The following is a 20,098-nucleotide window of genomic DNA, read 5'->3' as shown; positions in this document are numbered from 1 at the left end:
GGCGGGCCGCTGGGCATCTCCCCGCAGAGCGAGGGTGGCATTCACACAGGCAAGGCCTGAGGCCGGGCGAAGCAGAGCATGGGCATTGTGGGGCGCAAGGTGACCAGCCAAGGCCCCTGTGCCCACTTTGGAAAGCGCGCAGCTACCCACAGCAGCTTCCCACAGGCCTCGGCCGGCCAGCAACATTTGCATGTCCACGCCCACCGGCAGCGCCAATCAGGGCCCTGCTTTCGCTATGCTGCACCTTGCTGACACGGGTGGGGGAAAGCCAGGGCTACAGCAAGCACACGAGAGGGCTTGGCAGGCCGAAATCGGGCCCAAAAGCAGATTTTTCAGGCCCTTTAAACTGTGCACAAGCAAAGGCTTTCGCAAGCACAACAGAGGGCTTGCCAGGTCGAAATCGGGCCCAGAAGCACGTTTCTAAGCCTGAGCCAGCATCCCCAGGCTTGTAAATTTGCATATCTAATTGGCCCTCGCCCACTCCCCATTCCAGCCAGCTTACAGCACCCTGGACGGACCACAAGAAACATCAAAGGGTGCTCCAGACTCCTTTTTATTTTTTTTTCCTTTTTGTCTTTCTTGAAACCAGAGATCAGGGGAAAGCGCGAACGCAGTCCCCCACTACCAGAAATTATGCAGTCGAGTATCCCGCATTTGGGGACATCGCAGGGGTCAGCACATCCGAAGTGCAATGGATGAGCCTCACCCTGGGAGAACCACCTTCGTGATCATGGTGTCTCCCCTGCCAGGTAAGTATGAGTTGGAAGGGGACAGGGTGAGGGCGGGCCGCTGGGCATCTCCCCGCAGAGCGAGGGTGGCATTCACACAGGCAAGGCCTGAGGCCGGGCGAAGCAGAGCATGGGCATTGTGGGGCGCAAGGTGACCAGCCAAGGCCCCTGTGCCCACTTTGGAAAGCGCGCAGCTACCCACAGCAGCTTCCCACAGGCCTCGGCCGGCCAGCCACATTTGCATGTCCACGCCCACCGGCAGCGCCAATCAGGGCCCTGCTTTCGCTATGCTGCACCTTGCTGACACGGATGGGGGAAAGCCAGGGCTACAGCAAGCACAGAAGGGCGATTGCCATGTCGACTTTGGGCCCAGAAGCAGAGATTTGGGGCTTTTGAAGCCTAAGAGCTGCCACTGAGGCCGCCTCTAGAGGTATGCAGTGCCCTGTTGCCTGGCTAGGCCCCAGTCGACTGCTTGTGGCTGAAAGCCAGGGACAAACAGGCCTGCAAGCGAGCAGGGGTTCTCGCCCTGAGCCCCTCACGCCTTCCCGAACGCTGCAGAACCCTCGCCGGGCAGAGCCCTCGCCGGGCCACGGCCTGGGGTCCTCAGCCAGAGTCTGGGCCTGGGAAGGCTAGGGCGAGGCAAGAGGCTGGCAGCCAGGCCACAGCCCCAGGGGGGCGATGGAAAGGAGCAGACATGTCACCTGGCCAGGGCCTACTTCCCTGTCTCTGGATAGGTCCCCAGAGTGGGAGGCTGCAGCTATCCCATCATTCCCCAGGCTCAGTACTTAGCATATGATTCCCTCTTGCCCACGCCCCCACCCCCCTACAATCCAGCCGCAGCACCCCAGAAAGAACACAGAAGACGAGAAAGGGTGCTCCAGACTCCTTTTTATTTTTTTTTCCTTTTTGTCTTTCTTGAAACCAGAGATCAGGGGAAAGCGCGAACGCAGTCCCCCACTACCAGAAATTATGCAGTCGAGTATCCCGCATTTGGGGACATCGCAGGGGTCAGCACATCCGAAGTGCAATGGATGAGCCTCACCCTGGGAGAACCACCTTCGTGATCATGGTGTCTCCCCTGCCAGGTAAGTATGAGTTGGAAGGGGACAGGGTGAGGGCGGGCCGCTGGGCATCTCCCCGCAGAGCGAGGGTGGCATTCACACAGGCAAGGCCTGAGGCCGGGCGAAGCAGAGCATGGGCATTGTGGGGCGCAAGGTGACCAGCCAAGGCCCCTGTGCCCACTTTGGAAAGCGCGCAGCTACCCACAGCAGCTTCCCACAGGCCTCGGCCGGCCAGCAACATTTGCATGTCCACGCCCACCGGCAGCGCCAATCAGGGCCCTGCTTTCGCTATGCTGCACCTTGCTGACACGGGTGGGGGAAAGCCAGGGCTACAGCAAGCACACGAGAGGGCTTGGCAGGCCGAAATCGGGCCCAAAAGCAGATTTTTCAGGCCCTTTAAACTGTGCACAAGCAAAGGCTTTCGCAAGCACAACAGAGGGCTTGCCAGGTCGAAATCGGGCCCAGAAGCACGTTTCTAAGCCCTGAGCCAGCATCCCCAGGCTTGTAAATTTGCATATCTAATTGGCCCTCGCCCACTCCCCATTCCAGCCAGCTTACAGCACCCTGGACGGACCACAAGAAACGTCAAAGGGTGCTCCAGACTCCTTTTTATTTTTTTTTCCTTTTTGTCTTTCTTGAAACCAGAGATCAGGGGAAAGCGCGAACGCAGTCCCCCACTACCAGAAATTATGCAGTCGAGTATCCCGCATTTGGGGACATCGCAGGGGTCAGCACATCCGAAGTGCAATGGATGAGCCTCACCCTGGGAGAACCACCTTCGTGATCATGGTGTCTCCCCTTCCAGGTAAGTATGAGTTGGAAGGGGACAGGGTGAGGGCGGGCCGCTGGGCATCTCCCCGCAGAGCGAGGGTGGCATTCACACAGGCAAGGCCTGAGGCCGGGCGAAGCAGAGCATGGGCATTGTGGGGCGCAAGGTGACCAGCCAAGGCCCCTGTGCCCACTTTGGAAAGCGCGCAGCTACCCACAGCAGCTTCCCACAGGCCTCGGCCGGCCAGCAACATTTGCATGTCCACGCCCACCGGCAGCGCCAATCAGGGCCCTGCTTTCGCTATGCTGCACCTTGCTGACACGGGTGGGGGAAAGCCAGGGCTACAGCAAGCACAGAAGGGCGATTGCCATGTCGACTTTGGGCCCAGAAGCAGAGATTTGGGGCTTTTGAATCCTAAGAGCTGCCACTGAGGCCGCCTCTAGAGGTATGCAGTGCCCTGTTGCCTGGCTAGGCCCCAGTCGACTGCTTGTGGCTGAAAGCCAGGGACAAACAGGCCTGCAAGCGAGCAGGGGTTCTCGCCCTGAGCCCCTCACGCCTTCCCGAACGCTGCAGAACCCTCGCCGGGCAGAGCCCTCGCCGGGCCACGGCCTGGAGTCCTCAGCCAGAGTCTGGGCCTGGGAAGGCTAGGGCGAGGCAAGAGGCTGGCAGCCAGGCCACAGCCCCAGGGGGGCGATGGAAAGGAGCAGACATGTCACCTGGCCAGGGCCTACTTCCCTGTCTCTGGATAGGTCCCCAGAGTGGGAGGCTGCAGCTATCCCATCATTCCCCAGGCTCAGTACTTAGCATGTGATTCCCTCTTGCCCACGCCCCCACCCCCCTACAATCCAGCCGCAGCACCCCAGAAAGAACACAGAAGACGAGAAAGGGTGCTCCAGACTCCTTTTTATTTTTTTTTCCTTTTTGTCTTTCTTGAAACCAGAGATCAGGGGAAAGCGCGAACGCAGTCCCCCACTACCAGAAATTATGCAGTTGAGTATCCCGCATTTGGGGACATCGCAGGGGTCAGCACATCCGAAGTGCAATGGATGAGCCTCACCCTGGGAGAACCACCTTCGTGATCATGGTGTCTCCCCTGCCAGGTAAGTATGAGTTGGAAGGGGACAGGGTGAGGGCGGGCCGCTGGGCATCTCCCCGCAGAGCGAGGGTGGCATTCACACAGGCAAGGCCTGAGGCCGGGCGAAGCAGAGCATGGGCATTGTGGGGCGCAAGGTGACCAGCCAAGGCCCCTGTGCCCACTTTGGAAAGCGCGCAGCTACCCACAGCAGCTTCCCACAGGCCTCGGCCGGCCAGCAACATTTGCATGTCCACGCCCACCGGCAGCGCCAATCAGGGCCCTGCTTTCGCTATGCTGCACCTTGCTGACACGGGTGGGGGAAAGCCAGGGCTACAGCAAGCACACGAGAGGGCTTGGCAGGCCGAAATCGGGCCCAAAAGCAGATTTTTCAGGCCCTTTAAACTGTGCACAAGCAAAGGCTTTCGCAAGCACAACAGAGGGCTTGCCAGGTCGAAATCAGGCCCAGAAGCACGTTTCTAAGCCCTGAGCCAGCATCCCCAGGCTTGTAAATTTGCATATCTAATTGGCCCTCGCCCACTCCCCATTCCAGCCAGCTTACAGCACCCTGGACGGACCACAAGAAACGTCAAAGGGTGCTCCAGACTCCTTTTTATTTTTTTTTCCTTTTTGTCTTTCTTGAAACCAGAGATCAGGGGAAAGCGCGAACGCAGTCCCCCACTACCAGAAATTATGCAGTCGAGTATCCCGCATTTGGGGACATCGCAGGGGTCAGCACATCCGAAGTGCAATGGATGAGCCTCACCCTGGGAGAACCACCTTCGTGATCATGGTGTCTCCCCTGCCAGGTAAGTATGAGTTGGAAGGGGACAGGGTGAGGGCGGGCCGCTGGGCATCTCCCCGCAGAGCGAGGGTGGCATTCACACAGGCAAGGCCTGAGGCCGGGCGAAGCAGAGCATGGGCATTGTGGGGCGCAAGGTGACCAGCCAAGGCCCCTGTGCCCACTTTGGAAAGCGCGCAGCTACCCACAGCAGCTTCCCACAGGCCTCGGCCGGCCAGCAACATTTGCATGTCCACGCCCACCGGCAGCGCCAATCAGGGCCCTGCTTTCGCTATGCTGCACCTTGCTGACACGGGTGGGGGAAAGCCAGGGCTACAGCAAGCACAGAAGGGCGATTGCCATGTCGACTTTGGGCCCAGAAGCAGAGATTTGGGGCTTTTGAAGCCTAAGAGCTGCCACTGAGGCCGCCTCTAGAGGTATGCAGTGCCCTGTTGCCTGGCTAGGCCCCAGTCGACTGCTTGTGGCTGAAAGCCAGGGACAAACAGGCCTGCAAGCGAGCAGGGGTTCTCGCCCTGAGCCCCTCACGAACGCTCCCAAACGCTGCAGAACCCTCGCCGGGCAGAGCCCTCGCCGGGCCACGGCCTGGGGTCCTCAGCCAGAGTCTGGGCCTGGGAAGGCTAGGGCGAGGCAAGAGGCTGGCAGCCAGGCCACAGCCCCAGGGGGGCGATGGAAAGGAGCAGACATGTCACCTGGCCAGGGCCTACTTCCCTGTCTCTGGATAGGTCCCCAGAGTGGGAGGCTGCAGCTATCCCATCATTCCCCAGGCTCAGTACTTAGCATGTGATTCCCTCTTGCCCACGCCCCCGCCCCCCTACAATCCAGCCGCAGCACCCCAGAACGAACACAGAAGACGAGAAAGGGTGCTCCAGACTCCTTTTTTTTTTTTTTTCCTTTTTGTCTTTCTTGAAACCAGAGATCAGGGGAAAGCGCGAACGCAGTCCCCCACTACCAGAAATTATGCAGTCGAGTATCCCGCATTTGGGGACATCGCAGGGGTCAGCACATCCGAAGTGCAATGGATGAGCCTCACCCTGGGAGAACCACCTTCGTGATCATGGTGTCTCCCCTGCCAGGTAAGTATGAGTTGGAAGGGGACAGGGTGAGGGCGGGCCGCTGGGCATCTCCCCGCAGAGCGAGGGTGGCATTCACACAGGCAAGGCCTGAGGCCGGGCGAAGCAGAGCATGGGCATTGTGGGGCGCAAGGTGACCAGCCAAGGCCCCTGTGCCCACTTTGGAAAGCGCGCAGCTACCCACAGCAGCTTCCCACAGGCCTCGGCCGGCCAGCAACATTTGCATGTCCACGCCCACCGGCAGCGCCAATCAGGGCCCTGCTTTCGCTATGCTGCACCTTGCTGACACGGGTGGGGGAAAGCCAGGGCTACAGCAAGCACACGAGAGGGCTTGGCAGGCCGAAATCGGGCCCAAAAGCAGATTTTTCAGGCCCTTTAAACTGTGCACAAGCAAAGGCTTTCGCAAGCACAACAGAGGGCTTGCCAGGTCGAAATCGGGCCCAGAAGCACGTTTCTAAGCCCTGAGCCAGCATCCCCAGGCTTGTAAATTTGCATATCTAATTGGCCCTCGCCCACTCCCCATTCCAGCCAGCTTACAGCACCCTGGACGGACCACAAGAAACGTCAAAGGGTGCCCCAGACTCCTTTTTATTTTTTTTTCCTTTTTGTCTTTCTTGAAACCAGAGATCAGGGGAAAGCGCGAACGCAGTCCCCCACTACCAGAAATTATGCAGTCGAGTATCCCGCATTTGGGGACATCGCAGGGGTCAGCACATCCGAAGTGCAATGGATGAGCCTCACCCTGGGAGAACCACCTTCGTGATCATGGTGTCTCCCCTGCCAGGTAAGTATGAGTTGGAAGGGGACAGGGTGAGGGCGGGCCGCTGGGCATCTCCCCGCAGAGCGAGGGTGGCATTCACACAGGCAAGGCCTGAGGCCGGGCGAAGCAGAGCATGGGCATTGTGGGGCGCAAGGTGACCAGCCAAGGCCCCTGTGCCCACTTTGGAAAGCGCGCAGCTACCCACAGCAGCTTCCCACAGGCCTCGGCCGGCCAGCCACATTTGCATGTCCACGCCCACCGGCAGCGCCAATCAGGGCCCTGCTTTCGCTATGCTGCACCTTGCTGACACGGATGGGGGAAAGCCAGGGCTACAGCAAGCACAGAAGGGCGATTGCCATGTCGACTTTGGGCCCAGAAGCAGAGATTTGGGGCTTTTGAAGCCTAAGAGCTGCCACTGAGGCCGCCTCTAGAGGTATGCAGTGCCCTGTTGCCTGGCTAGGCCCCAGTCGACTGCTTGTGGCTGAAAGCCAGGGACAAACAGGCCTGCAAGCGAGCAGGGGTTCTCGCCCTGAGCCCCTCACGCCTTCCCGAACGCTGCAGAACCCTCGCCGGGCAGAGCCCTCGCCGGGCCACGGCCAGGGGTCCTCAGCCAGAGTCTGGGCCTGGGAAGGCTAGGGCGAGGCAAGAGGCTGGCAGCCAGGCCACAGCCCCAGGGGGGCGATGGAAAGGAGCAGACATGTCACCTGGCCAGGGCCTACTTCCCTGTCTCTGGATAGGTCCCCAGAGTGGGAGGCTGCAGCTATCCCATCATTCCCCAGGCTCAGTACTTAGCATGTGATTCCCTCTTGCCCACGCCCCCGCCCCCCTACAATCCAGCCGCAGCACCCCAGAACGAACACAGAAGACGAGAAAGGGTGCTCCAGACTCCTTTTTATTTTTTTTTCCTTTTTGTCTTTCTTGAAACCAGAGATCAGGGGAAAGCGCGAACGCAGTCCCCCACTACCAGAAATTATGCAGTCGAGTATCCCGCATTTGGGGACATCGCAGGGGTCAGCACATCCGAAGTGCAATGGATGAGCCTCACCCTGGGAGAACCACCTTCGTGATCATGGTGTCTCCCCTGCCAGGTAAGTATGAGTTGGAAGGGGACAGGGTGAGGGCGGGCCGCTGGGCATCTCCCCGCAGAGCGAGGGTGGCATTCACACAGGCAAGGCCTGAGGCCGGGCGAAGCAGAGCATGGGCATTGTGGGGCGCAAGGTGACCAGCCAAGGCCCCTGTGCCCACTTTGGAAAGCGCGCAGCTACCCACAGCAGCTTCCCACAGGCCTCGGCCGGCCAGCAACATTTGCATGTCCACGCCCACCGGCAGCGCCAATCAGGGCCCTGCTTTCGCTATGCTGCACCTTGCTGACACGGGTGGGGGAAAGCCAGGGCTACAGCAAGCACACGAGAGGGCTTGGCAGGCCGAAATCGGGCCCAAAAGCAGATTTTTCAGGCCCTTTAAACTGTGCACAAGCAAAGGCTTTCGCAAGCACAACAGAGGGCTTGCCAGGTCGAAATCGGGCCCAGAAGCACGTTTCTAAGCCCTGAGCCAGCATCCCCAGGCTTGTAAATTTGCATATCTAATTGGCCCTCGCCCACTCCCCATTCCAGCCAGCTTACAGCACCCTGGACGGACCACAAGAAACGTCAAAGGGTGCCCCAGACTCCTTTTTATTTTTTTTTCCTTTTTGTCTTTCTTGAAACCAGAGATCAGGGGAAAGCGCGAACGCAGTCCCCCACTACCAGAAATTATGCAGTCGAGTATCCCGCATTTGGGGACATCGCAGGGGTCAGCACATCCGAAGTGCAATGGATGAGCCTCACCCTGGGAGAACCACCTTCGTGATCATGGTGTCTCCCCTGCCAGGTAAGTATGAGTTGGAAGGGGACAGGGTGAGGGCGGGCCGCTGGGCATCTCCCCGCAGAGCGAGGGTGGCATTCACACAGGCAAGGCCTGAGGCCGGGCGAAGCAGAGCATGGGCATTGTGGGGCGCAAGGTGACCAGCCAAGGCCCCTGTGCCCACTTTGGAAAGCGCGCAGCTACCCACAGCAGCTTCCCACAGGCCTCGGCCGGCCAGCAACATTTGCATGTCCACGCCCACCGGCAGCGCCAATCAGGGCCCTGCTTTCGCTATGCTGCACCTTGCTGACACGGATGGGGGAAAGCCAGGGCTACAGCAAGCACAGAAGGGCGATTGCCATGTCGACTTTGGGCCCAGAAGCAGAGATTTGGGGCTTTTGAAGCCTAAGAGCTGCCACTGAGGCCGCCTCTAGAGGTATGCAGTGCCCTGTTGCCTGGCTAGGCCCCAGTCGACTGCTTGTGGCTGAAAGCCAGGGACAAACAGGCCTGCAAGCGAGCAGGGGTTCTCGCCCTGAGCCCCTCACGCCTTCCCGAACGCTGCAGAACCCTCGCCGGGCAGAGCCCTCGCCGGGCCACGGCCTGGGGTCCTCAGCCAGAGTCTGGGCCTGGGAAGGCTAGGGCGAGGCAAGAGGCTGGCAGCCAGGCCACAGCCCCAGGGGGGCGATGGAAAGGAGCAGACATGTCACCTGGCCAGGGCCTACTTCCCTGTCTCTGGATAGGTCCCCAGAGTGGGAGGCTGCAGCTATCCCATCATTCCCCAGGCTCAGTACTTAGCATGTGATTCCCTCTTGCCCACGCCCCCACCCCCCTACAATCCAGCCGCAGCACCCCAGAAAGAACACAGAAGACGAGAAAGGGTGCTCCAGACTCCTTTTTATTTTTTTTTCCTTTTTGTCTTTCTTGAAACCAGAGATCAGGGGAAAGCGCGAACGCAGGCCCCCACTACCAGAAATTATGCAGTCGAGTATCCCGCATTTGGGGACATCGCAGGGGTCAGCACATCCGAAGTGCAATGGATGAGCCTCACCCTGGGAGAACCACCTTCGTGATCATGGTGTCTCCCCTGCCAGGTAAGTATGAGTTGGAAGGGGACAGGGTGAGGGCGGGCCGCTGGGCATTTCCCCGCAGAGCGAGGGTGGCATTCACACAGGCAAGGCCTGAGGCCGGGCGAAGCAGAGCATGGGCATTGTGGGGCGCAAGGTGACCAGCCAAGGCCCCTGTGCCCACTTTGGAAAGCGCGCAGCTACCCACAGCAGCTTCCCACAGGCCTCGGCCGGCCAGCAACATTTGCATGTCCACGCCCACCGGCAGCGCCAATCAGGGCCCTGCTTTCGCTATGCTGCACCTTGCTGACACGGGTGGGGGAAAGCCAGGGCTACAGCAAGCACACGAGAGGGCTTGGCAGGCCGAAATCGGGCCCAAAAGCAGATTTTTCAGGCCCTTTAAACTGTGCACAAGCAAAGGCTTTCGCAAGCACAACAGAGGGCTTGCCAGGTCGAAATCGGGCCCAGAAGCACGTTTCTAAGCCCTGAGCCAGCATCCCCAGGCTTGTAAATTTGCATATCTAATTGGCCCTCGCCCACTCCCCATTCCAGCCAGCTTACAGCACCCTGGACGGACCACAAGAAACGTCAAAGGGTGCTCCAGACTCCTTTTTATTTTTTTTTCCTTTTTGTCTTTCTTGAAACCAGAGATCAGGGGAAAGCGCGAACGCAGTCCCCCACTACCAGAAATTATGCAGTCGAGTATCCCGCATTTGGGGACATCGCAGGAGTCAGCACATCCGAAGTGCAATGGATGAGCCTCACCCTGGGAGAACCACCTTCGTGATCATGGTGTCTCCCCTGCCAGGTAAGTATGAGTTGGAAGGGGACAGGGTGAGGGCGGGCCGCTGGGCATCTCCCCGCAGAGCGAGGGTGGCATTCACACAGGCAAGGCCTGAGGCCGGGCGAAGCAGAGCATGGGCATTGTGGGGCGCAAGGTGACCAGCCAAGGCCCCTGTGCCCACTTTGGAAAGCGCGCAGCTACCCACAGCAGCTTCCCACAGGCCTCGGCCGGCCAGCAACATTTGCATGTCCACGCCCACCGGCAGCGCCAATCAGGGCCCTGCTTTCGCTATGCTGCACCTTGCTGACACGGGTGGGGGAAAGCCAGGGCTACAGCAAGCACAGAAGGGCGATTGCCATGTCGACTTTGGGCCCAGAAGCAGAGATTTGGGGCTTTTGAAGCCTAAGAGCTGCCACTGAGGCCGCCTCTAGAGGTATGCAGTGCCCTGTTGCCTGGCTAGGCCCCAGTCGACTGCTTGTGGCTGAAAGCCAGGGACAAACAGGCCTGCAAGCGAGCAGGGTTTCTCGCCCTGAGCCCCTCACGAACGCTCCCAAACGCTGCAGAACCCTCGCCGGGCAGAGCCCTCGCCGGGCCACGGCCTGGGGTCCTCAGCCAGAGTCTGGGCCTGGGAAGGCTAGGGCGAGGCAAGAGGCTGGCAGCCAGGCCACAGCCCCAGGGGGGCGATGGAAAGGAGCAGACATGTCACCTGGCCAGGGCCTACTTCCCTGTCTCTGGATAGGTCCCCAGAGTGGGAGGCTGCAGCTATCCCATCATTCCCCAGGCTCAGTACTTAGCATGTGATTCCCTCTTGCCCACGCCCCCGCCCCCCTCCAATCCAGCTGCAGCACCCCAGAAAGAACACAGAAGACGAGAAAGGGTGCTCCAGACTCCTTTTTATTTTTTTTTCCTTTTTGTCTTTCTTGAAACCAGAGATCAGGGGAAAGCGCGAACACAGTCCCCCACTACCAGAAATTATGCAGTCGAGTATCCCGCATTTGGGGACATCGCAGGGGTCAGCACATCCGAAGTGCAATGGATGAGCCTCACCCTGGGAGAACCACCTTCGTGATCATGGTGTCTCCCCTGCCAGGTAAGTATGAGTTGGAAGGGGACAGGGTGAGGGCGGGCCGCTGGGCATCTCCCCGCAGAGCGAGGGTGGCATTCACACAGGCAAGGCCTGAGGCCGGGCGAAGCAGAGCATGGGCATTGTGGGGCGCAAGGTGACCAGCCAAGGCCCCTGTGCCCACTTTGGAAAGCGCGCAGCTACCCACAGCAGCTTCCCACAGGCCTCGGCCGGCCAGCAACATTTGCATGTCCACGCCCACCGGCAGCGCCAATCAGGGCCCTGCTTTCGCTATGCTGCACCTTGCTGACACGGGTGGGGGAAAGCCAGGGCTACAGCAAGCACAGAAGGGCGATTGCCATGTCGACTTTGGGCCCAGAAGCAGAGATTTGGGGCTTTTGAAGCCTAAGAGCTGCCACTGAGGCCGCCTCTAGAGGTATGCAGTGCTCTGTTGCCTGGCTAGGCCCCAGTCGACTGCTTGTGGCTGAAAGCCAGGGACAAACAGGCCTGCAAGCGAGCAGGGGTTCTCGCCCTGAGCCCCTCACGCCTTCCCGAACGCTCCCAAACGCTGCAGAACCCTCGCTGGGCAGAGCCCTCGCCGGGCCACGGCCTGGGGTCCTCAGCCAGAGTCTGGGCCTGGGAAGGCTAGGGCGAGGCAAGAGGCTGGCAGCCAGGCCACAGCCCCAGGGGGGCGATGGAAAGGAGCAGACATGTCACCTGGCCAGGGCCTACTTCCCTGTCTCTGGATAGGTCCCCAGAGTGGGAGGCTGCAGCTATCCCATCATTCCCCAGGCTCAGTACTTAGCATGTGATTCCCTCTTGCCCATGCCCCCGCCCCCCTACAATCCAGCCGCAGCACCCCAGAAAGAACACAGAAGACGAGAAAGGGTGCTCCAGACTCCTTTTTATTTTTTTTTCCTTTTTGTCTTTCTTGAAACCAGAGATCAGGGGAAAGCGCGAACGCAGTCCCCCACTACCAGAAATTATGCAGTCGAGTATCCCGCATTTGGGGACATCGCAGGGGTCAGCACATCCGAAGTGCAATGGATGAGCCTCACCCTGGGAGAACCACCTTCGTGATCATGGTGTCTCCCCTGCCAGGTAAGTATGAGTTGGAAGGGGACAGGGTGAGGGCGGGCCGCTGGGCATCTCCCCGCAGAGCGAGGGTGGCATTCACACAGGCAAGGCCTGAGGCCGGGCGAAGCAGAGCATGGGCATTGTGGGGCGCAAGGTGACCAGCCAAGGCCCCTGTGCCCACTTTGGAAAGCGCGCAGCTACCCACAGCAGCTTCCCACAGGCCTCGGCCGGCCAGCAACATTTGCATGTCCACGCCCACCGGCAGCGCCAATCAGGGCCCTGCTTTCGCTATGCTGCACCTTGCTGACACGGGTGGGGGAAAGCCAGGGCTACAGCAAGCACAGAAGGGCGATTGCCATGTCGACTTTGGGCCCAGAAGCAGAGATTTGGGGCTTTTGAAGCCTAAGAGCTGCCACTGAGGCCGCCTCTAGAGGTATGCAGTGCCCTGTTGCCTGGCTAGGCCCCAGTCGACTGCTTGTGGCTGAAAGCCAGGGACAAACAGGCCTGCAAGCGAGCAGGGGTTCTCGCCCTGAGCCCCTCACGCCTTCCCGAACGCTGCAGAACCCTCGCCGGGCAGAGCCCTCGCCGGGCCACGGCCTGGGGTCCTCAGCCAGAGTCTGGGCCTGGGAAGGCTAGGGCGAGGCAAGAGGCTGGCAGCCAGGCCACAGCCCCAGGGGGGCGATGGAAAGAAGCAGACATGTCACCTGGCCAGGGCCTACTTCCCTGTCTCTGGATAGGTCCCCAGAGTGGGAGGCTGCAGCTATCCCATCATTCCCCAGGCTCAGTACTTAGCATGTGATTCCCTCTTGCCCACGCCCCCACCCCCCTACAATCCAGCCGCAGCACCCCAGAAAGAACACAGAAGACGAGAAAGGGTGCTCCAGACTCCTTTTTATTTTTTTTTCCTTTTTGTCTTTCTTGAAACCAGAGATCAGGGGAAAGCGCGAACGCAGGCCCCCACTACCAGAAATTATGCAGTCGAGTATCCCGCATTTGGGGACATCGCAGGGGTCAGCACATCCGAAGTGCAATGGATGAGCCTCACCCTGGGAGAACCACCTTTTTTTTTTTTTTTTTTTTTCTATGACAAAATGCTTTAATATCCCGAACAGAAATGCACAAACAATTTTACAGGATTACCTATTGTCATAGGTACTGGCCATCAATATGGTCTATCCTACATTGATAAGTTTAATGCAATGCTGCAGAGTGCGCAACTGTGTCAAACTAGTACATTCCTCAAATGCACAGCTGGATTCAAAAGTTGTAAATAATAAACAGCATTGTGAAGTCCATAAAACTAGATTTATATACAGTTATTTTTCTTGCAGTCTTATAGTAAGGATTTCTAAAATAAATACAACAGTAAGATCTTTAAATCGTTGCAGAACCAGTTTACTCTGTACATGAACAGCTGGCCAACAACTTCTTACACATAGCAACTGCATGGATTTGTTTTTGCTCTCCATTTCACTGTGGTTTGGCGAAAGATTCGGCTTTTTGCTGTGAGATTTCTTGTGGAATAAAGAACATTGAGGCTGTTGCTGGAACGATCCATTTGGCAGATAGGAAGTTCTATTTATTTTCCTTCTATACCTCAATTGCCCCAAAAAAGTCCTCAACAGCTCCAGATTTAAAGTTCAGTTCTTTGTGTTGAAGGTCAAATAGGTTCACTGAAGTGCAAAACGCATTTATTGCTTATAGCGGACTCCAGTTACATGAGCCTGTTGTATGTTCACAAAAACCACAGCTGTTTACGAGCCACTTGTTACTCTCTCTGAATGTTGCTCCACTGGAAAAGATCACAAACCCTTTCTCTCAAGTTTTTCTAAGATTGCCTGGAGCTTTCTAACAGCTTCTTTTCTGACCTGGCGAATGCTGTCCAATCCCATTGTTTCCACTGAGTCCAGTTCCAACAATTCCTTGGTCAACAGCTCCTCAAGGCATTTGTAGGACTTGTCTGTCTTTTTCCCTACAAATTCTTCCACTTCGTTGTCCAAGAACTGCACCTTCTCAAGAACTTGTACAATTTTTTGAATCGCTGGATGACAGTCTAGATTGTCAGAAGAACTTGAATTGACGGAATTTGGACCATCATCTTCATTCTCCGGCTCTTTCACTGGCCCATTGTCATACAGTTGGGGAGACGCACAATAGTGTGATTTTGGGTTCACAGGAGTTGGCTTGTTTTCTTGAACGGTTCTTGTGTTGTAGGAGCCAGGCTCTGGATAGTATCCAGAATGATTCGTTACTTGCTCTGGCTTACTATACGAGGGGGGGTATGAAGGCTCCTTTGCCTCATACGAAGTTGGGGCTACTCCATTTCCTGACCAGGAGGAGGCAGATCCTTGAACAAATTGATTGCCAGGCGCTACATGAGATGCTGTTGAAGCGGCGGGCCAGTAATGCTGCGGTGGACCACCTTCGTGATCATGGTGTCTCCCCTGCCAGGTAAGTATGAGTTGGAAGGGGACAGGGTGAGGGCGGGCCGCTGGGCATCTCCCCGCAGAGCGAGGGTGGCATTCACACAGGCAAGGCCTGAGGCCGGGCGAAGCAGAGCATGGGCATTGTGGGGCGCAAGGTGACCAGCCAAGGCCCCTGTGCCCACTTTGGAAAGCGCGCAGCTACCCACAGCAGCTTCCCACAGGCCTCGGCCGGCCAGCAACATTTGCATGTCCACGCCCACCGGCAGCGCCAATCAGGGCCCTGCTTTCGCTATGCTGCACCTTGCTGACACGGGTGGGGGAAAGCCAGGGCTACAGCAAGCACACGAGAGGGCTTGGCAGGCCGAAATCGGGCCCAAAAGCAGATTTTTCAGGCCCTTTAAACTGTGCACAAGCAAAGGCTTTCGCAAGCACAACAGAGGGCTTGCCAGGTCGAAATCGGGCCCAGAAGCACGTTTCTAAGCCTGAGCCAGCATCCCCAGGCTTGTAAATTTGCATATCTAATTGGCCCTCGCCCACTCCCCATTCCAGCCAGCTTACAGCACCCTGGACGGACCACAAGAAACATCAAAGGGTGCTCCAGACTCCTTTTTATTTTTTTTTCCTTTTTGTCTTTCTTGAAACCAGAGATCAGGGGAAAGCGCGAACGCAGTCCCCCACTACCAGAAATTATGCAGTCGAGTATCCCGCATTTGGGGACATCGCAGGGGTCAGCACATCCGAAGTGCAATGGATGAGCCTCACCCTGGGAGAACCACCTTCGTGATCATGGTGTCTCCCCTGCCAGGTAAGTATGAGTTGGAAGGGGACAGGGTGAGGGCGGGCCGCTGGGCATCTCCCCGCAGAGCGAGGGTGGCATTCACACAGGCAAGGCCTGAGGCCGGGCGAAGCAGAGCATGGGCATTGTGGGGCGCAAGGTGACCAGCCAAGGCCCCTGTGCCCACTTTGGAAAGCGCGCAGCTACCCACAGCAGCTTCCCACAGGCCTCGGCCGGCCAGCCACATTTGCATGTCCACGCCCACCGGCAGCGCCAATCAGGGCCCTGCTTTCGCTATGCTGCACCTTGCTGACACGGATGGGGGAAAGCCAGGGCTACAGCAAGCACAGAAGGGCGATTGCCATGTCGACTTTGGGCCCAGAAGCAGAGATTTGGGGCTTTTGAAGCCTAAGAGCTGCCACTGAGGCCGCCTCTAGAGGTATGCAGTGCCCTGTTGCCTGGCTAGGCCCCAGTCGACTGCTTGTGGCTGAAAGCCAGGGACAAACAGGCCTGCAAGCGAGCAGGGGTTCTCGCCCTGAGCCCCTCACGCCTTCCCGAACGCTGCAGAACCCTCGCCGGGCAGAGCCCTCGCCGGGCCACGGCCTGGGGTCCTCAGCCAGAGTCTGGGCCTGGGAAGGCTAGGGCGAGGCAAGAGGCTGGCAGCCAGGCCACAGCCCCAGGGGGGCGATGGAAAGGAGCAGACATGTCACCTGGCCAGGGCCTACTTCCCTGTCTCTGGATAGGTCCCCAGAGTGGGAGGCTGCAGCTATCCCATCATTCCCCAGGCTCAGTACTTAGCATATGATTCCCTCTTGCCCACGCCCCCACCCCCCTACAATCCAGCCGCAGCACCCCAGAAAGAACACAGAAGACGAGAAAGGGTGCTCCAGACTCCTTTTTATTTTTTTTTCCTTTTTGTCTTTCTTGAAACCAGAGATCAGGGGAAAGCGCGAACGCAGTCCCCCACTACCAGAAATTATGCAGTCGAGTATCCCGCATTTGGGGACATCGCAGGGGTCAGCACATCCGAAGTGCAATGGATGAGCCTCACCCTGGGAGAACCACCTTCGTGATCATGGTGTCTCCCCTGCCAGGTAAGTATGAGTTGGAAGGGGACAGGGTGAGGGCGGGCCGCTGGGCATCTCCCCGCAGAGCGAGGGTGGCATTCACACAGGCAAGGCCTGAGGCCGGGCGAAGCAGAGCATGGGCATTGTGGGGCGCAAGGTGACCAGCCAAGGCCCCTGTGCCCACTTTGGAAAGCGCGCAGCTACCCACAGCAGCTTCCCACAGGCCTCGGCCGGCCAGCAACATTTGCATGTCCACGCCCACCGGCAGCGCCAATCAGGGCCCTGCTTTCGCTATGCTGCACCTTGCTGACACGGGTGGGGGAAAGCCAGGGCTACAGCAAGCACAGAAGGGCGATTGCCATGTCGACTTTGGGCCCAGAAGCAGAGATTTGGGGCTTTTGAAGCCTAAGAGCTGCCACTGAGGCCGCCTCTAGAGGTATGCAGTGCCCTGTTGCCTGGCTAGGCCCCAGTCGACTGCTTGTGGCTGAAAGCCAGGGACAAACAGGCCTGCAAGCGAGCAGGGGTTCTCGCCCTGAGCCCCTCACGCCTTCCCGAACGCTCCCAAACGCTGCAGAACCCTCGCTGGGCAGAGCCCTCGCCGGGCCACGGCCTGGGGTCCTCAGCCAGAGTCTGGGCCTGGGAAGGCTAGGGCGAGGCAAGAGGCTGGCAGCCAGGCCACAGCCCCAGGGGGGCGATGGAAAGGAGCAGACATGTCACCTGGCCAGGGCCTACTTCCCTGTCTCTGGATAGGTCCCCAGAGTGGGAGGCTGCAGCTATCCCATCATTCCCCAGGCTCAGTACTTAGCATGTGATTCCCTCTTGCCCATGCCCCCGCCCCCCTACAATCCAGCCGCAGCACCCCAGAAAGAACACAGAAGACGAGAAAGGGTGCTCCAGACTCCTTTTTATTTTTTTTTCCTTTTTGTCTTTCTTGAAACCAGAGATCAGGGGAAAGCGCGAACGCAGTCCCCCACTACCAGAAATTATGCAGTCGAGTATCCCGCATTTGGGGACATCGCAGGGGTCAGCACATCCGAAGTGCAATGGATGAGCCTCACCCTGGGAGAACCACCTTCGTGATCATGGTGTCTCCCCTGCCAGGTAAGTATGAGTTGGAAGGGGACAGGGTGAGGGCGGGCTGCTGGGCATCTCCCCGCAGAGCGAGGGTGGCATTCACACAGGCAAGGCCTGAGGCCGGGCGAAGCAGAGCATGGGCATTGTGGGGCGCAAGGTGACCAGCCAAGGCCCCTGTGCCCACTTTGGAAAGCGCGCAGCTACCCACAGCAGCTTCCCACAGGCCTCGGCCGGCCAGCAACATTTGCATGTCCACGCCCACCGGCAGCGCCAATCAGGGCCCTGCTTTCGCTATGCTGCACCTTGCTGACACGGGTGGGGGAAAGCCAGGGCTACAGCAAGCACAGAAGGGCGATTGCCATGTCGACTTTGGGCCCAGAAGCAGAGATTTGGGGCTTTTGAAGCCTAAGAGCTGCCACTGAGGCCGCCTCTAGAGGTATGCAGTGCCCTGTTGCCTGGCTAGGCCCCAGTCGACTGCTTGTGGCTGAAAGCCAGGGACAAACAGGCCTGCAAGCGAGCAGGGGTTCTCGCCCTGAGCCCCTCACGCCTTCCCGAACGCTGCAGAACCCTCGCCGGGCAGAGCCCTCGCCGGGCCACGGCCTGGGGTCCTCAGCCAGAGTCTGGGCCTGGGAAGGCTAGGGCGAGGCAAGAGGCTGGCAGCCAGGCCACAGCCCCAGGGGGGCGATGGAAAGAAGCAGACATGTCACCTGGCCAGGGCCTACTTCCCTGTCTCTGGATAGGTCCCCAGAGTGGGAGGCTGCAGCTATCCCATCATTCCCCAGGCTCAGTACTTAGCATGTGATTCCCTCTTGCCCACGCCCCCACCCCCCTACAATCCAGCCGCAGCACCCCAGAAAGAACACAGAAGACGAGAAAGGGTGCTCCAGACTCCTTTTTATTTTTTTTTCCTTTTTGTCTTTCTTGAAACCAGAGATCAGGGGAAAGCGCGAACGCAGGCCCCCACTACCAGAAATTATGCAGTCGAGTATCCCGCATTTGGGGACATCGCAGGGGTCAGCACATCCGAAGTGCAATGGATGAGCCTCACCCTGGGAGAACCACCTTTTTTTTTTTTTTTTTTCTTCTATGACAAAATGCTTTAATATCCCGAACAGAAATGCACAAACAATTTTACAGGATTACCTATTGTCATAGGTACTGGCCATCAATATGGTCTATCCTACATTGATAAGTTTAATGCAATGCTGCAGAGTGCGCAACTGTGTCAAACTAGTACATTCCTCAAATGCACAGCTGGATTCAAAAGTTGTAAATAATAAACAGCATTGTGAAGTCCATAAAACTAGATTTATATACAGTTATTTTTCTTGCAGTCTTATAGTAAGGATTTCTAAAATAAATACAACAGTAAGATCTTTAAATCGTTGCAGAACCAGTTTACTCTGTACATGAACAGCTGGCCAACAACTTCTTACACATAGCAACTGCATGGATTTGTTTTTGCTCTCCATTTCACTGTGGTTTGGCGAAAGATTCGGCTTTTTGCTGTGAGATTTCTTGTGGAATAAAGAACATTGAGGCTGTTGCTGGAACGATCCATTTGGCAGATAGGAAGTTCTATTTATTTTCCTTCTATACCTCAATTGCCCCAAAAAAGTCCTCAACAGCTCCAGATTTAAAGTTCAGTTCTTTGTGTTGAAGGTCAAATAGGTTCACTGAAGTGCAAAACGCATTTATTGCTTATAGCGGACTCCAGTTACATGAGCCTGTTGTATGTTCACAAAAACCACAGCTGTTTACGAGCCACTTGTTACTCTCTCTGAATGTTGCTCCACTGGAAAAGATCACAAACCCTTTCTCTCAAGTTTTTCTAAGATTGCCTGGAGCTTTCTAACAGCTTCTTTTCTGACCTGGCGAATGCTGTCCAATCCCATTGTTTCCACTGAGTCCAGTTCCAACAATTCCTTGGTCAACAGCTCCTCAAGGCATTTGTAGGACTTGTCTGTCTTTTTCCCTACAAATTCTTCCACTTCGTTGTCCAAGAACTGCACCTTCTCAAGAACTTGTACAATTTTTTGAATCGCTGGATGACAGTCTAGATTGTCAGAAGAACTTGAATTGACGGAATTTGGACCATCATCTTCATTCTCCGGCTCTTTCACTGGCCCATTGTCATACAGTTGGGGAGACGCACAATAGTGTGATTTTGGGTTCACAGGAGTTGGCTTGTTTTCTTGAACGGTTCTTGTGTTGTAGGAGCCAGGCTCTGGATAGTATCCAGAATGATTCGTTACTTGCTCTGGCTTACTATACGAGGGGGGGTATGAAGGCTCCTTTGCCTCATACGAAGTTGGGGCTACTCCATTTCCTGACCAGGAGGAGGCAGATCCTTGAACAAATTGATTGCCAGGCGCTACATGAGATGCTGTTGAAGCGGCGGGCCAGTAATGCTGCGGTGGACCACCTTCGTGATCATGGTGTCTCCCCTGCCAGGTAAGTATGAGTTGGAAGGGGACAGGGTGAGGGCGGGCCGCTGGGCATCTCCCCGCAGAGCGAGGGTGGCATTCACACAGGCAAGGCCTGAGGCCGGGCGAAGCAGAGCATGGGCATTGTGGGGCGCAAGGTGACCAGCCAAGGCCCCTGTGCCCACTTTGGAAAGCGCGCAGCTACCCACAGCAGCTTCCCACAGGCCTCGGCCGGCCA

At 57.5% G+C, this 20,098-nt stretch overlaps 1 protein-coding gene, 17 non-coding genes and 1 pseudogene across 18 annotated transcripts in view; all 19 read right to left on the bottom strand.

Moving 5' to 3' along the window:
- Positions 1 to 593: 593 nt before the first annotated feature.
- Positions 594 to 757, bottom strand: LOC146864261 (U1 spliceosomal RNA). The gene has a single exon (XR_014977800.1). It is a non-coding gene; the product is annotated as a U1 spliceosomal RNA (small nuclear RNA).
- Positions 758 to 1,657: 900 nt separating this feature from the next.
- Positions 1,658 to 1,821, bottom strand: LOC146864260 (U1 spliceosomal RNA). Its single transcript, XR_014977789.1, has one exon. It is a non-coding gene; the product is annotated as a U1 spliceosomal RNA (small nuclear RNA).
- Positions 1,822 to 2,438: 617 nt separating this feature from the next.
- Positions 2,439 to 2,602, bottom strand: LOC146864259 (U1 spliceosomal RNA). Its single transcript, XR_014977439.1, has one exon. It is a non-coding gene; the product is annotated as a U1 spliceosomal RNA (small nuclear RNA).
- Positions 2,603 to 3,502: 900 nt separating this feature from the next.
- LOC146864258 (U1 spliceosomal RNA) lies at positions 3,503 to 3,666 on the bottom strand. The gene has a single exon (XR_014977431.1). It is a non-coding gene; the product is annotated as a U1 spliceosomal RNA (small nuclear RNA).
- Positions 3,667 to 4,283: 617 nt separating this feature from the next.
- LOC146864257 (U1 spliceosomal RNA) lies at positions 4,284 to 4,447 on the bottom strand. Its single transcript, XR_014977778.1, has one exon. It is a non-coding gene; the product is annotated as a U1 spliceosomal RNA (small nuclear RNA).
- A 902-nt stretch (positions 4,448 to 5,349) lies between these two features.
- LOC146864256 (U1 spliceosomal RNA) lies at positions 5,350 to 5,513 on the bottom strand. Its single transcript, XR_014977767.1, has one exon. It is a non-coding gene; the product is annotated as a U1 spliceosomal RNA (small nuclear RNA).
- A 617-nt stretch (positions 5,514 to 6,130) lies between these two features.
- Positions 6,131 to 6,294, bottom strand: LOC146864255 (U1 spliceosomal RNA). The gene has a single exon (XR_014977755.1). It is a non-coding gene; the product is annotated as a U1 spliceosomal RNA (small nuclear RNA).
- Positions 6,295 to 7,194: 900 nt separating this feature from the next.
- Positions 7,195 to 7,358, bottom strand: LOC146864254 (U1 spliceosomal RNA). The gene has a single exon (XR_014977744.1). It is a non-coding gene; the product is annotated as a U1 spliceosomal RNA (small nuclear RNA).
- A 617-nt stretch (positions 7,359 to 7,975) lies between these two features.
- Positions 7,976 to 8,139, bottom strand: LOC146864253 (U1 spliceosomal RNA). Its single transcript, XR_014977733.1, has one exon. It is a non-coding gene; the product is annotated as a U1 spliceosomal RNA (small nuclear RNA).
- A 900-nt stretch (positions 8,140 to 9,039) lies between these two features.
- Positions 9,040 to 9,203, bottom strand: LOC146864252 (U1 spliceosomal RNA). The gene has a single exon (XR_014977385.1). It is a non-coding gene; the product is annotated as a U1 spliceosomal RNA (small nuclear RNA).
- A 617-nt stretch (positions 9,204 to 9,820) lies between these two features.
- LOC146864251 (U1 spliceosomal RNA) lies at positions 9,821 to 9,984 on the bottom strand. Its single transcript, XR_014977360.1, has one exon. It is a non-coding gene; the product is annotated as a U1 spliceosomal RNA (small nuclear RNA).
- A 902-nt stretch (positions 9,985 to 10,886) lies between these two features.
- Positions 10,887 to 11,050, bottom strand: LOC146864250 (U1 spliceosomal RNA). Its single transcript, XR_014977345.1, has one exon. It is a non-coding gene; the product is annotated as a U1 spliceosomal RNA (small nuclear RNA).
- A 910-nt stretch (positions 11,051 to 11,960) lies between these two features.
- On the bottom strand, positions 11,961 to 12,124 carry LOC146864249 (U1 spliceosomal RNA). The gene has a single exon (XR_014977722.1). It is a non-coding gene; the product is annotated as a U1 spliceosomal RNA (small nuclear RNA).
- A 900-nt stretch (positions 12,125 to 13,024) lies between these two features.
- LOC146864248 (U1 spliceosomal RNA) lies at positions 13,025 to 13,162 on the bottom strand (annotated as a pseudogene).
- A 2,005-nt stretch (positions 13,163 to 15,167) lies between these two features.
- Positions 15,168 to 15,331, bottom strand: LOC146864247 (U1 spliceosomal RNA). The gene has a single exon (XR_014977711.1). It is a non-coding gene; the product is annotated as a U1 spliceosomal RNA (small nuclear RNA).
- Positions 15,332 to 16,231: 900 nt separating this feature from the next.
- LOC146864246 (U1 spliceosomal RNA) lies at positions 16,232 to 16,395 on the bottom strand. Its single transcript, XR_014977700.1, has one exon. It is a non-coding gene; the product is annotated as a U1 spliceosomal RNA (small nuclear RNA).
- A 910-nt stretch (positions 16,396 to 17,305) lies between these two features.
- On the bottom strand, positions 17,306 to 17,469 carry LOC146864245 (U1 spliceosomal RNA). The gene has a single exon (XR_014977689.1). It is a non-coding gene; the product is annotated as a U1 spliceosomal RNA (small nuclear RNA).
- A 900-nt stretch (positions 17,470 to 18,369) lies between these two features.
- On the bottom strand, positions 18,370 to 18,530 carry LOC146864244 (U1 spliceosomal RNA). Its single transcript, XR_014977457.1, has one exon. It is a non-coding gene; the product is annotated as a U1 spliceosomal RNA (small nuclear RNA).
- Positions 18,531 to 19,225: 695 nt separating this feature from the next.
- Positions 19,226 to 20,098, bottom strand: part of LOC146864217 (BAG family molecular chaperone regulator 4-like) — a 40,574-nt gene continuing 39,701 nt past the window's right edge. Inside the window, exon 2 of the mRNA XM_085639073.1 lies at positions 19,226 to 19,881. Within this exon, the coding sequence (XP_085495199.1) occupies positions 19,240 to 19,881 (642 nt within the window). The 3' untranslated portion in view covers positions 19,226 to 19,239. The remainder of the gene's footprint in view (positions 19,882 to 20,098) is intronic.

Source organism: Triturus cristatus, chromosome 2_1 (genome assembly GCF_964204655.1).
Source record: "Triturus cristatus chromosome 2_1, aTriCri1.1, whole genome shotgun sequence".
Lineage (NCBI taxonomy): Eukaryota > Metazoa > Chordata > Amphibia > Caudata > Salamandridae > Triturus > Triturus cristatus.
The sequence above is the reverse complement of the archived record's forward strand: the minus strand, read 5'-3'. Positions and strand labels throughout refer to the sequence as shown.